At 49.1% G+C, this 14,727-nt stretch overlaps 1 protein-coding gene across 1 annotated transcript in view; it reads left to right on the forward strand.

The window, feature by feature from the left end:
- SSH2 (slingshot protein phosphatase 2) overlaps positions 1–12,781 on the forward strand; it is a 124,138-nt gene extending 111,357 nt beyond the window's left edge. The window contains exons 14-15 of the mRNA XM_061605339.1: positions 3,762–4,617; positions 5,650–12,781. Coding sequence (XP_061461323.1) covers positions 3,762–4,617; positions 5,650–7,626 — 2,833 coding nt within the window. The 3' untranslated portion in view covers positions 7,627–12,781. The remainder of the gene's footprint in view (positions 1–3,761; positions 4,618–5,649) is intronic.
- Positions 12,782–14,727: the final 1,946 nt, after the last annotated feature.

A 14,727-nucleotide genomic window follows, 5' to 3' on the forward strand; every position in this document is an offset into this window, starting at 1 on the left:
TTTTGAAAAGTGTGTGTGTGTGTGTGTGTGTTTTGGGGTGGCATCTGTCAAAAATGCGTGAAAAGGCTGGCGGAGTTTTATCTGGTCTGGCCTGAACTTTTTAACTTTTGGGAGGCGCTTGTGACTCAAAGCCTACAAGGGCCGCTGCAAAGTCCTGGCCAAAACAATGATACAAAACCCCAACACATTTATTATAAACCACATTTCAAATGTTCGAAGCCTTTTGCATTCATTTATTCTCCAGTAATCCTCACAACAAGCCTGCGAAGTGGATCAGGAGCTTAGGGTTGCATCCAACTCAGCTCTACTCAGAGAATTAACGGACCTAAGTTAGCCGTGCCCATTCATTTCAGCCGGTCTACTCTGGGTATGTCTAACGATGGATACAACTTAATATTGCCATACAGCAAATCTGGTGTGTCTGTGTGTACTGAGGCTGGGGGAGAGAGTGAGGCTCACCGGAGTCCACCTGAGTGAGTTCATGGCAGAAGCCTGATGTGCGCAAGGGGCTTATCAACTTGTGCTTTTGAAATCTGAGCTAGGCCACCTAGTCCAGCGTCCTGCTCTCGCATTGTCCAACCAGATGCCTCTAGGAAACCCACAGGTAGGGCACGAGCACAGCAGCCTCATGGCATTCAGAGGCATGCTTGTACTGGAGATAACACATGCCTCTCGTGATGAGCATAAGGAGCGCAGTCTGGCTAAAGTTGTTTGCCTCCTGTCTTGCAGCTTTGTTTACCAACCCTGCCTCCCCCCCCCCCGGCAGTCAAACGCTGATTCACGTTCATATGATTGGGACTTGGGTTTCAGAGCCCGCTGATTATGTAAGTTGGGGGGGGCTTTGGTTCTCCGGTTACAGCTTTTCAGAAGAGGGATTGTGGGCCACAGCATTCCAACCATGATGGCTGTAATGCCCCATCCGGCCCTGTTGCATTCTGTCGCCAAAGTCCTGTTCAGCTGAACCTCCTTCCTCCCACTCTCCCATTGCTCTCTCCCTCTCTCTCTCCTCCTCCCCCCATGTGCTACTTGTGGGTTTCCCCCTAGAAATCTAACGTTAGAAGAGCCCATTTGCTGCATCAGGCTAAAGGCCCAGGTAGGCCTTTGTTCTCTCAGTGGCCAGTTGGATGCTCGTTATGGGGAGCCCTTGAGCAGGACCTGAGCTGTCCCCGCTTGCAGTTCCCATGAACTGGGATCCAGTAGCTTAGCTGAACCGCATGGAGTGTTTCTCTCTTCTCTCCCCCCACCCCAGGAACCCTGAGCATTTTCTCCAACATTTACTCCTGTCCAAGCATGTAGGTGTTTGGAGGTGGAGCAGAGTAATGCAGCCACAACGTCCAGGCAGGGGCACATCCCAGTGTGATCTCCACATCAGTGGCGGCTGGTGGCCCCTTGTAAGTGGGGAAGTGGAATCTGCTCTGGGTTTTAGCCTGAGCTCCTTCCTTGAAATTTCAGACTAAAACCTGGATAGGATTCCAAAGCCCCACTGACATGAAGCCACCAATTGCCATTAGTGCACGTGTCCTCCGTGTAACTCTCCAGCAGTGGAGGGAGAACATGGTTATCGTGGTTGGTAGCCTTCTCCTCCATGAATTTGCCTAATCCTTTGGAAAAACGTAAGAAGAGCTGTTTAGGTGCGTCAGGCCAAAGCGGCCCATCCAGTCCACCACCCTGTTCTGACAGTAGCCAACCGGGTGCCCCAACAGGAAGCCTTCAGCCAAGATCTGAGCGCAAGAACACTCTCCCCTCCCGCCATTTCCAGAAGTTGGTATTCCAAGGCACGCTGCCTCCCACATTGGAGGGAGAACAGGGCCACTGTGACTGGTAGCCAGTCCTCCATGAATTGCAAAGCCATCCCAGCTGGTGGCCGTCACTGTATTTCATAGCAGCAAATTCCATACCTTAACTATTCCCTGCATGAAGAAGCATGTTCTCCCTGCTGAGCCCTCCACCATTCAGCGTCATTGGATGACCCCAGTGAGGCCTAGTATTATGAGAGAGGGAGGAAAACTTCTCTCTATCCAAACCGTGTGTGATTTTGTTCACCTCTGTCGTGTCCCTTGCTCTCCTTTTCCGTAAACTGGAAAACCCCAGATGTTGCAACCTTTGTGTCCCTCAACAACCCTGCAACGCTTAAGAGTTAGATCGCATGGAAAGGGAGAGTAGAAGTTGGGCATACACACACACACCAATCCAGGCGCCTTTAGGAATGCACCCCATTTCAGTGGCAACCCTGAAGGGGCTGAGCAGCTTGATGTGTCGTCTTTTGTGGGCTTTTGCATGGCTTGCTTTTTTCCCCGCGAGAGGGGCTGTTGTCCCTCTCTTAAGCGCACATGAGATAAGTGACTTTTATCACGATCTCTGCACTCAGGGTTGCAGGGATGCAAAGACAAAGGCATCTCCCTTCCTTCCCATGCTGTCCGGCTTCGAGATGGAGTCTACACTCCCTCTAGGGGCAAGAGTTTGGAAGTGCGGCTGTGGGGCAAACTGGGGAAAGCACCCACGATGGCCAGGCTGCAGCCCTCCCCATCAACAACAACACAGTCGGATTGCCTGTCTTTCTTTCCTTCCCGGGAGGTGCCCTCCTTGCCCCCAGGGGTAATGAGGTGACTTTGGGAACAGGTGGCTAAGCATGAACAGCACCACAACATCTGACTGGAGACAAAAAGCGCATGACTTGAGTGTTGTGGCTGTGAAGTCCCTTCTCTCGGGGCGAAAAACAAGCTCCCCCCCTCCAGCCAGCATTTCTATATTTAGATCGCGAACCTGGTTCCAACAGGGATCGTGCCACTTCTCTGCTTCTCACCTCCGGCTGCCCTCGCTTGGTGCCAAGAAAGCTTGCTTAATATATTTCTCCTCCCGCTTATGATTTGTTGCCTTAAAGCCGGAGCAGGAAGCCCTTTAGGGCTCTTCGTCCAGCCCTGGGGACTGTCCCCAGACCGCATCCCTCACCAGCCCTGCTTTGCACCCTCCTCAAGTGCTTTTGCCTGGCTGAGAACTGTGGTGGTGTCTCATGCTTACCTGGATGAAGGGGGCAGGGGAGAGACCTGGCTTTTGTATTGCTGCAATTTTACCTGTTGCTCGAAGGTGAGTCCAGCCCAAGCAGCAGCACTGCCTGTCAGATTAGTCTCGGGGTTGACCTTGTAGAACTTATGGGGCGAAATTAGTTGGTTCCGCCTTTCATTGGCTCCGGCTCCACCTTCAGCTATGCCGCCTAACAAGATCGGCCTCAAAAGGCCTTCTCTCCATCCCACCAGTCAAAACAGCTAGACTGGTGAGGACCAGAGAGAGGGCTTTTTCAATTGTGGCCCCCACCCTCTGGAACTCCCTCCCAAATGATCTCCGCCGGGCCCCCTCTACAATGAGTTTCCGCCGGGCCGTGAAGACCGGGCTCTTCAGGCAGGCCTTTGGGGTGGGCTAGATTTTAACATCATAGCTTTTAGATTTTAATGTTATTGTATTGGTGTGTCATTGTGTGCTATTTTGTTCATTTTGTACGTCGCCCAGAGTGGCTGGATGGCCAGCCAGATGGGCGACTACGAAATCCAATAAATTAAATTAAATTAAATTCTGCTTCGATTCCCTGCCTTCCACCCCACCAGCCCCCTGCTGCATTCTTCTCATTCTGTCTTTGAGCGATTTTCCAAGTCATTGTTAATTCTCTCTCTCTCTCTCTCTCTCTCTCTCTCTCTCTCTTTCTCTCTCTCTCTTTCTCTCTCTCTCTCTCTCTCTCTCTCTCTCCCTCTACTTTCCTTTCCCTACAGTAAGCAGCGGCATAACAAGCTGTGGCGATCGCACTCTGACAGCGACCTCTCGGACCACCACGAGCCCATGGGCAAGTCCGGGATGGAGGTCAGCAAGAAGGAAATAACCACCTCGGCAGACCAGATCTCGGAGAACAAGACCTCTAGCTGCAGCCACCACCCACCAATGTCTCCGGGGCTGCCTGCCAGTCAGCCCATGGAACACTTGTGCCATCTGGGTGCTGATGCTGTTGGGAACTTAGGCCACAAGGAGAGGGTAGTCCAACTTGAGATTACCCCAAGAGACTTCGGCACCGAGCAAATGGAGGACACGTTGAACTTGAACAACATCAACGGGTGTTCCTCCGGCTGTTGTTTAGATGCCTCGAAATTTCCTCTGGACAACTGCAACACGTCGGATGCCTTACTGCAGCAGGGAGAAGCCTTGGAGGTGGCTGCGGCATTTCCGGATTTGACGGTGGATGATTTAGAGAATGATGCCCTCAAGCAAGGAGATGGGAATATCCACTTGATGCCGATGGAAGAGCTGGAATCTTGTTTGGAAAACGTTTTGAACCACAGCTCACACAGCCCGCCACCTGTAACGTCCCTGCCTGAGCAGGCAGACTTTGGTACGGACAGGATCGACTTCTTCAGCGCCTTGGAGAAGTTTGTGGAACTCTCTCAGGACACCAGGACACGGACTTGTGCCCATTCCAGGACGGAGGATCAGGGAGGTGGGAGAAATGGTCTCTCCAAAGTGTCGGCACTGGAACTGCTGCCTTCTGACCCTGCAGAAGACTCTCAGGGAAACAGCTCTGTAGGCAACTCCCCGCAGGCGTCGGAGGGATCCTCGGTGGAGGAGGAGCGGCTGAAGGTATGGAAGGCAAACAAGAACATTTCTCTGCCTGATGCTTTGTCAACTGGAGTCCTTGCCAGAACAATAGATTGTTGAGAATGCAGGAGGGGGAAGAGACCGGGAACAACAGAGGGATGCTGCAGGAAAGACAGGAATATTTCTGGGGCAGGAGGATGGGAGGCTGAGGTGGACCCATCCAGAGGCCATGAAAGTGGGGAGGGAGGTGGGGCACAAAACTCACTTGTGCTTCCCCCCCCCCCCCACTCCTCATACTGCTGGCCACCATGTTTTAAAACGTCCACCATGCCCCCAGAATGCCATGCCACAGCCTCATTTGAAAGGCTTTGAAATGGGGCAGCTGGCAGTGTCAGGAATTTGGGGTGCACTGATGAAGTTGTGCCCCTGCGCTCAAAATCCCCTGACTCGCTATCTCAGAAAGGGAGGAAGCAGCTCAATTCGTGTGTCTCCTCCCCACCCCCCATTTTGGCAAATACAACTTTGGACCAACTTTAACATTTCTGAAAATTCAGCCCAGCAACGCACACGTACTCACTCACTCTCATATTCTTTCTCTCTTTCTCACCACCCCAGGGTAATAATGACAACCAATATGCTAGACGTGTTACTTTAAGAAAAGAGTGAAAGAGAAATGTACAGAGGATTAAAGTAAGACTGACAACTGGGCATGATAAAGGTGCAGCAGAATACCAGTCCGTGTAAGGACATCTGGATCCTTTGTGGCCCGCTTGTAGGCCTCACCAAAGGCAATCTATCTGTCTGGATCTTTCTTTGATAAACCAACACAGTGTTCCTTAAGAAGCAATAAGTTTTTTCTCCCTCCAGATTCCATGAAACTTTTTTTGTCCTCCCTTTGTGTCGATCCAAGTTTGGATGGCCCTTTGGAACAGAATATTCCATCCCCCATCTGTCAAAGCGTCCAGAATTTGGGCTGCTGAATGTTGGAAGTGTTTTATTTGTGAAACACCACATTTGAGACATAATTTTAACACCTTTTTTTCTTCCTTCCTCCTTCTCCCCTTTCCTTAAAAGCTCTCTGAACCAAACCATTCAAGTGGCCTGACGCGGTCTCACTCTGAAAACGCCATCTCCGTTAAGGATATTGTCACAGAGATTGAATCGATCCACCAGGGAGCAGGGCAGGGACAGGTAAAGATGGATGCCTTGAACAATCCAGTTCTGGTGTCAAAGAGGAACACCATCCACGAGCTCCCCGCCGAGTTGGCCTGGGAAAGCAAGCCCGGGAAAGCCGAGCAGGGCGAAGGGGGTAGCTCTGTCCCGAAGGAGGCAGCCGGTGAGCCTTTGAAACTGGATCGAGAAGCTGCCTTGGCTCAGCAGGCACCTTCCTGTAAGCTGGACATGGAAGAAGGTGGAGATTTGGCAGAAGACCCCTCGGAAGACCATCTGAACCCTGGGCCAAAATGGTGCCCGGGATCTGTACGCCGCGCCACCTTGGAGTTTGAGGAGCGCCTGCGGCAAGAGCAGGAGCTGCAGCACCCTCTTCCTGTTGTCCTGTTACCCATCCGAAAGAACTCCAAGATGGACTCCTCAGGAGCTGACCTCTCTGCGAAGGGCAAGTGTGAAGAACCGTCTCATGAGCTGACCCAGCTCTCCAGGGATAAGGAGGCTTCGATAGTTGGGAACGCAGAGACTGGGGCCAGTACGGAACAGCCCTCTGAACCACCACCGCCATCATTGTCACCACCAGCTCCCCCGCAAGACGGCCTTTTGGCAGAGCTGGCAGGGTTAGCCAAAGAGCAGCAAATGGTGCTTGTGTTGGACAGTCACGACCAGCTCCCTACCCCTTGCCTCCTCCCAAAAAGGATTGAGATAATAGAGTACACCCATGCAGTCAGGTTGCCCAGCCTCGTTGGAACGGACGAGGCAGTGGCAGAAAGGAGTCTCGCACAAGAGGCGCTGGAGAAAACCAAGATGGCGGCTGCCTCTTTGGCAGTCGATGAAAACTGCAACGCTGCTATGTGTTCTGAGAACTCCGTGGGAACATTGCCCTCGCTAAGGCCTTCAGGGCTGGAGAGCAAAGACTCTAAGAAGGCAGTCTTTTCTTTGGGCGGCCCTGAGGAGGATGCCCTTGAGAGTTCGACCAGCGCAGTCACCTCTCCTTCTGCGAGCCGGGTGAGATGTCCGCCTTGGTCACCCTTGGATCACCAGCAGCTTGTTTGCCTGGAGGGGGTCACTCAGGACAGTACAAGTACTGACCCTGAGCTGGCCCCTCTAGAGGGTTATGCTGGAAACAGACAGTTTGCCTTTGAGGAGAGGGGAGGTGCCCTGCGCAGGAGGAGTGAGGGCGCCTTGTCACACTGGAGCCAAGAGGACTTTGAGCTACTCCATAATAAGCCAGGTGTGAACACAGCCAGGCCACCAGGGACTGCCGTCGCCTCTTCCCTTTGCTGCACCCGTCCACACAGCTCCAGCAGTGACATCATCAGAGACTTGGACAGGGACACCAGTTTGGTGAAGCGGCGTGCAAAGTTGCTGGAGACACAGATCCGGCAAGCGGGCCTCACCACCCCTTCCCAGATGAAGCGTTCAGCATCACTGGCCAAGCTGGATCGCCTGGACTTGTCGAAGGACGACTTACCCGACCCGGGGAGTCTGCATCCGCTTCGGGCCACCCTCAGCCGGAGGGAAACCAGCTCACAGGGCGGCCCAGCTTTGCCGACGCCCGATCCAGCCGCCCCCTCACTTGTCCTCCCGACTCCTCAGCCCACGGTGCATTTAGTGGAGCAGCTTAAGATGACAGAGTGCATTGCTCTGAGCAGGCCAGTGGAGAGGCCTCTGGCGCAGTATGCCAAAGAGTTCAACCTGGCCCGGCAGCTTCCGGATGCAAAATTGACTAGTGCCCAAGCAGTCGTGCCGCCAGGGTGGGCGACACCCCATTGGCTGGCTGTACTCCCCCGGTACCAACACGATAGAACTCGACCGCCCAGAAGACTGAAAAAGGCAAATGACAGGAAACGAACAACCAATCCATTGTACAATACCATGTGATCTTCAGCCCCTTTCTTCTCCCATTTCCTCCCCCCCCCCACAACTTGACTTATTTTGCAACACCCTTGTGTTCTTCAAATGGGGCAGATGTAATATATATTGAAACATGCACTTTATTGGTTTAATTTTTATATGTTTGTTTATTTTTACTGTTCCTGTGGCATGTGGGTTTTGAGGTGGCTGTTTTTCATAGTTTCCCACCCCCCTGTGCGAGTGACTGCAAGATCGTGTTTTTTTTTCTTAATAAAAAACAATATTTTAAACTCTTAATAAACCTCAACCTTTTTTTGCTTTGTCTTAAAAGAACACCCCTCCTTTAGACAAAAAAGAAAGGAAGAGAGGTGGGGGAAATCTGGCTTGCTCTTTTTCACTTGGTCAGAGTCGTTTTCCTTCCTTGAGAGTTTGGAAGGGCTCTAGGGTTGGATATGCATGTTCCAAGGTGAAGCTGAGGGCTCCCAGCATTTGAACTGGACCAGTGGCAAAGCCAGCATCAAGGCACTCCCCAGTCTGCGCTCACTGAAATCTGTCCGTCTTTTCACTTAAAAACAAACAAACTCACCTTCACATGCTGACAGGTGAGTGAACCGGATGGCAAACAGATAGCGAGCAGGCTGGTCCTGTTTCATCTGCTCCTGAGAAGGGCTGCAGAGCCCTCACAGTGCCTGTCAGCACGATTGGTGAGGAGAGATGCACACTGAAAACGTCGTGCCAAATTTTCCATGTTCCTGTTGAATACTGTAATATGTAATATGAACATTCTGGAAGGTGCACCTTTTCTTTGGTTGGGGACACCCAAAACCGTTTTGACCACAGCAATGGTTTGAAAAGAGATACTTTTTTAAAAAAGAAAAGAAAAAGGCAATTTTGACAGATCAGGATGCAAAAGGCGGAAAGGAATATAGGAGGAACCTTAGAAGGAAAGGGTGTTCTCTTAAAACAAACTTCCTCTCTTTTTTTAAGGGTTTAAACCCTTTCATTACTTGAATAAAGCTGTGGGCCTTTTCAACAATATGGCCATATCATTTATATATATATATATGCACACACACCCCTTTGTGTTCTCTGTCATTCCCTGACACTTCTTGGAGAGATGTTTTTTGCCTTCCCACCTCCCCTGTCCTGTGCACTCCTGTCCCCCCCTCTTCCGCCCCCCTCAAGATGGGAAAAAATATTTGCGTCTCGTACATTGTACATAACAACGCTTATGTAAGTAACTCATTGTTGGGGTGAGGCTCTCTGTCGGCTTTTCATTTGTTTCTAGAGGAAAAGAGGGGACACTTTGGCATCTCTTCTGTAAGCTGTGAGATTCACCTTTTTTAAAAAAATGCAGCTCTCTGTGGTGACTAGTGCAAATCTGCAAATGTGTCCTGGAGCGGCTTTAACTCCCTTTTCCTCCTCCCCAACACTTGTCTCTCTTCAATTTCTTTTTTTTTTTTTTTTAAAGGGTGATTCTTTTTGCCACCTCGTGCCAAATGTATACATGTTTTCTCCTAAAAAAATCCCAAACCTTCTCTTTGCACAACCCTTGTTTCCACTGTATTGTCTACACTGCGCAACTCTCCAGTGCATTAGGAAGGACCTCTTTAGCTGTTGGCACCGTGCATGCTAACGCGCTCTCCTGCTGGGCACACTTGTGTGCTATTTTATTTTTCTGGAGATCAGGGTTTGTTTGTTTCTTTTTAAGGTTCTCAGTAACACTCCCCAGCTGAGCTGTGTTTGTGGCACACTGAGACCTTCGCCGTCAAACTGCAGTCCAAAGAACCATACCTACATTTCCATGTTTTGATAAAGAGCCAGTCACTTGCATGTGTGTGTGTGTGTGTGTGTTGTTTTTTTACATCACCTGTTTTCTGATGCACCAGAAATCTTTTTTTAAAAAATCCTCCTTCCTACTGAGAAAAGCATAGGCTACTTTTATGCCCCTTCTGTTAAGATACAGCAGCCTTGTCCATCCTGGGGCCCTGCCAGCTGTCCTGGACTACAGCTCCCATCAGCCCCATGCTGATGTGAGAGGCCCCAGAATGGGCAAGGCTGCAATACAGTATTGCATCATGAAGACTGACTGTGCGTGTGTGAGGAGCTCTCTGCAAGCCTGCCACAGGGAAGGGAGAAAGGAGTTTCCCAAAACTGGCCTGGTGGGGCTTACCACAAATCTAGGGTCCCTTTCAAATTGGAAGGCAGATGCTGACGGCATTGTACGTGTGGGTGCACCGTATTGAAGTTTTCCTTGTTTTTTTTTAGCAAAAAGATGCTTTTCAAATGTCACAAAATTCCAGACAGATTTTGGATTTTCTTTATTCCTTTCTGGGGTGTAGGGGAGATTGTCTGTTCCTTCCCTCACAGACTTCTTCATCCACCGTCTCCATCTTGGGTCTTTTTGCCACCACCTTCCCCCTGTAGATGCATATTGGTCTCTGTGACAATTTGCAGAAGCACTGCCCCCTCCCGCAAAATAAAAAATCCCCAGATACACAACTATCTCAGTTCTGCATCCTGCACACAAAAAACCACCCTTAAACGAGAAGCATCTTCTTTTAGGGTGTTGGATAGTCCATCGAGGGGCTTCCCTGGAGAGGTAGAAGCCTACTCAGAACTTTTTCCCATTTCTCCCCCCCACCTCAAAAGTCTATTTCCCATATGCCTCAGCCAGCTGTTCTTCCCAAGAGACCAAATATGTTGTGCAAAGAAATACTGTCACCCCCCCCAAAAAAAAACCCTTATGTGATGGGCAGTTCCAGGGTGCCCTGACAAATAGGGGCCAGAATAACCCTCCTGTGGTACCACCAACATCTCACACTTATCCACTGGAACTAGTTCCTGACTGGATTTTTTTTGTTGTTACAATTTTTGTTCCTGGCTATCGCTCTTGCTCTGCGTGCCCCTCGTTGGATCAGCAATGTCTGGGTCCTGGGTTGGCCCTTGAGAAGCGACCTGCTTTTCAGTCAAACGAGCCAAGCTTCAGAACTGGACAGCTGGCATGAAAACGGGGGACACCCCCGCTCCCCACCACCACCTTTCCGTTTGGTTTGAAGACTTTTTCAGGGCGCTTTCATAGAGAGTTGAAACTGGATTTCTGCCGTCATTAAGGGAGTCTAGAAGTGAAGGCGCCGTCGCCACAGTTTCAACCTGGTGTCCTCCAGGTCTTTCGGCTGTGCCGGCTGGCACTGAAGGGAATTGGGAGTGCAAATCATCTGTAGGGACGTCTAGCTGTTCACCAGGCTTCTTGTGAGCATGGCGCAAACGATGCATTATTCATTGCATTCATTGGGTTTTTTTGTTCCTTTTTTATTTTGTTTTACATTTCTGTCTAAAACTTTTTTGGAGGGTGGGAGGGGCGATCCAGTGGCTTGTGGGTCCCTTTCCCCATTCAGGGTTACATCTTGTGAACTTGACATGCTTTGCATGCTTCATGTGGATGTCTTGCCCTGATCTGTTGCCATCCTGAATTTAAGAATTCTTCAAGAAATTATGGTGTGTTTTACTTTATTTTTATTTCTGCAAATTGTCTTGATAGCTTCTCTGCCAGGAGCCTAGCAGGGGCGGGAAACTCCTATTAAACATTTTACCATCCGTCGCTTGAGAAACCAGGGTTGCCATCGGGGCCTCTTCTGGAAGCCAAATCTGTGCCTTTTATCTCATCTCTGCCAGCAATTTTTGTTGTGGGGGTGAGGTGGGAACAGTATTAACCACTTCTGTCCCCCTCTTGAATTAAACCCTCAGCTTCCATTAACTGTTTAGAGCCACAGGCTGGTGTTCAACGTTGCACTCAGTGACTGATCAGAAACTGACGCAGAATCCTTTGTGGGCAATTTCTTTTTCCAAAAGCCTCAAAACCCAAAACTGGATTGCTTAAAAGTATTGTGACTGTTGGCAAAGGTTTTTTTAAAAATTTATCTCTTATGTATATCTATTTATGAAAACTATAATGCTGGTTCAAAGCATCACTGGTTTTTTAAAAGGGCATTGTCTTTTCTTCCCCATGTACAGAGTTACTGTTATGCAGAACTCCTTTTTGCACTGTGGATGTCAAAAGCATACAACCATCTCGGCAACAAGTAACCTTCTCCCTCTCCCACCCCCAATTTCAAACCTCTGGAAATTCCTAGCTGTACTGTAAGTTTATGTTGAGCCTTGCACAAAGAGGTGTATGTGTGTGTGTGTTGGGTCCTTGCCAACTGTATGTACACAAAGCAGTGATATATAATTTCTATATCATGCATTCAACAAAATCTCTCTTGGTATCAAAAGGCTGTCAGTTCACTTTCCCTGTAAAATCATTCTCTCACCACCACCACCCAAAAACAGCACAAAGTAGCAAGCTGGCTAGTCCATTCGCTTTTATTTTTAAATCGGGAGGATGGAGTTCTGTGCCCCTTGATGCCTCTCCCCGTAAGACTCTTCCTGGGGGCTCTTTTTTCTTTATATAAAGAACAACTCAGCCATGGGTGATTCTCCCCACTATGCGGCACTCCTGTTTAATACCATCTTGACCCGCTTGGCCAGAGCCAAAAGGGAAGAATGCAAAAACGGTGGGAAACCGCCCTGTATTAACTCCCCGAGCTACGTCTTAGGGTCCTACCTCTGGCCTGATGCTAGTTTTTTTTTCCCTAGCAACCTTCAAACCCGTAAAGAAAGGAGTGACCAAACAGGGAAGGCCCACCTGCAGCTGTCTTGTGTTCCTAGCCCAGGTCAAGCTGCCCTTCCAGAGGCTGTTGTAATGGGCTTGGGGGTGGGAGGAACCGGGGGTCATGTCTGGCTACCTGCCTACTGGAAAGACCCCGTTTTGGGTTCCGGATGTCTATTTGGCACGGATTGCAAGTCTTTTGGGGAGGTGTCTCCGGGGGTATTTTGTCCATTTTGGTACCCAAGTTTGGCAGGCGTATTGTGGCCAGCTGTCTCAATCTGTGTCTGTCTCTAAACAGCACTCTCCCTGAGGGGTTGGGGTTTGTGTGTCTCTTTGGCAAATCTGGAGCCCCCCCAGTGACAGCTTGGGGAGCTGCAAGTCTTGAATGCTTTCTTTTTGTCACTCACCCAAATAGTGGCTTGTACCATAGACTTTTGCCCGACATGATGTTTGGCTGTTTTTAAATGTGAACTCTCGCATTCAGGTGCGGATTCAATGTTCTTGTTACCGAATAAATTTTTATTTTGAGAATTGAGTGCGTCTTGTCTAAATTGGCAGTGTGCGGAGTTGGGGATTTTTTTTGGAGGGGAGGGGATTCATCAGCAGGAAATCAAAGTTAGGAAGACTGCACCAGGGTAGGTGTGATGGGAGGGAGGTAGATCTTGAAAATGAGACTTGAGTAGCGACACAAAGAGCTTGTCCATACTAATGTATCATCGGCTGTGTGCCCTCATTCATTCACCATCGTCCATATGACGTTGCGAGCTAGTACAGATTTTTGCATTAACAAATCCACAGTAGAAATGCCACCAAGATGATTTTATTTTATTTATTTTATTTTATTTATTTTGTTTCATTTTTAAACCGCCCATAGCGAGTAGCTCTCTGGGCGGTGAACAAAACAGGATTAAAATACAATATACAATAAAATCAGTGACGAACAACAGCAAATTAAACAAAAACATTAAATAGAACATATTGACATTAAAATTGAACATTATAATAACATTAAAATGCCTGGGAGTATGGCCAGGTCTTAACCTGGCGCCTAAAAGAAAGTACCGTAGGTGCCAGGCGTATCTCCTCAGGTAGGCTGTTACAGAGTTCGGGGGCCACCACAGAAAAGGCCCTAGATCTAATAACAATCCTCCGGGCATCCTGGTGAGTTGGTACCCGGAGGAGGGCCTTGGATACTGAACGAAGTGAGCAGGTAGGTTCCTAGCGGGAGAGGCATTCCACAAGGTACTGCTTTCCTAAACTGATAATCAGATTTCCTTAAGGTCTGTGGGTCTGGGTGCAATGCTGCAGACTTTCCTGCAATAGGCAGTCCATGGGTGCTCCTCTGACGTATGTCAAGCCCCTTGGCTCCTCGCCCAATGGCACATCCAGAAACCGGTGCATGTGTGGGTTTTTTAAAAAAATACACATTTCTGCGCTCTTCCAAAAACGCATGCGAAAAGCAAACAATCGTTATAGACCAATCACTGAAAAGGAGTGGACTTAGGGGGAGTAGCCAGTGTCCACACCATGGATGCTTGCTAATTGGGTTTTCACAATAATCCGACCACAAACAGGGCATGTATGGATCTCAAAAGCCACCAAATGAATATGGAAAATGTGGATTTTGTGGTTAGGTATGGATGGACCCAAATACTTTTGCTCACCGAATGGGAATGACTTTAAGAGTGTAAGAAAAGGTGGATTCCATCCTTGGGATGATTAGGAAAGGGCGCAAGAATAAAAAGCATCATGCTCTTATGCACATCTATGGGAATTCTGTCAAGCTTGCCACACCGCAAAAAAGCACTGTACAGCCAGCAAATGTGCAGCCAAAATTATCAAGGGCCTGGAGCAGCTCCCCAGTGAGGAAAGGTTTGCTTATTCTTACTTATCATAGAGTTGGAAGGGGCCTATAAGGCCATCCAGTCCAACCCCCTGCTCAATGCAGGAATCTGACTTAAAGCATCCCCAACAGGTGGCTGCCCAGCTGCCTGTTGAAGGCCTCCATTGTTGAAGAGCCCACCTCCTCCCTAGGTCATTGGCTCCATTGTCGTACCACTCTAACAGCTAGGACATTTTTCCTGATGTAACATAAACATCAAGCACGTTGAAATTCCCTTTAAAAAGTACAATAAAACAGCAGACGGGGGGTCACGGAACAGTAAAATTAAGATGCAGTAAATTCTTCAGGTGAGCATAAATATTTTTAATGGCAAAACTGTAACTGCTGAACACGTTGAACTAGGCTCAGTACCAAAACTCTTATTTCTCTGTAACATCTGAATCAGGAGAGCTCATGCAAACCTTGGACCAGTGCCTGGATGAGGACCAGTAGACTGAGTCTGAATCCTAGCAAGACGGAAGCACTGTGGGTTGGTGGGACTGGAGTTTGGATAATTGGTCAGTTGCCTGCTTTGGATGGGGTCGTACTCCCTCTGAAGGAGCAGGTCTGTAGTCTGGGGGTGCTCCTAGATCCA

The sequence above is a fragment of the Rhineura floridana genome, chromosome 21 (assembly GCF_030035675.1).
Source record: "Rhineura floridana isolate rRhiFlo1 chromosome 21, rRhiFlo1.hap2, whole genome shotgun sequence".
Taxonomy (NCBI): domain Eukaryota; kingdom Metazoa; phylum Chordata; class Lepidosauria; order Squamata; family Rhineuridae; genus Rhineura; species Rhineura floridana.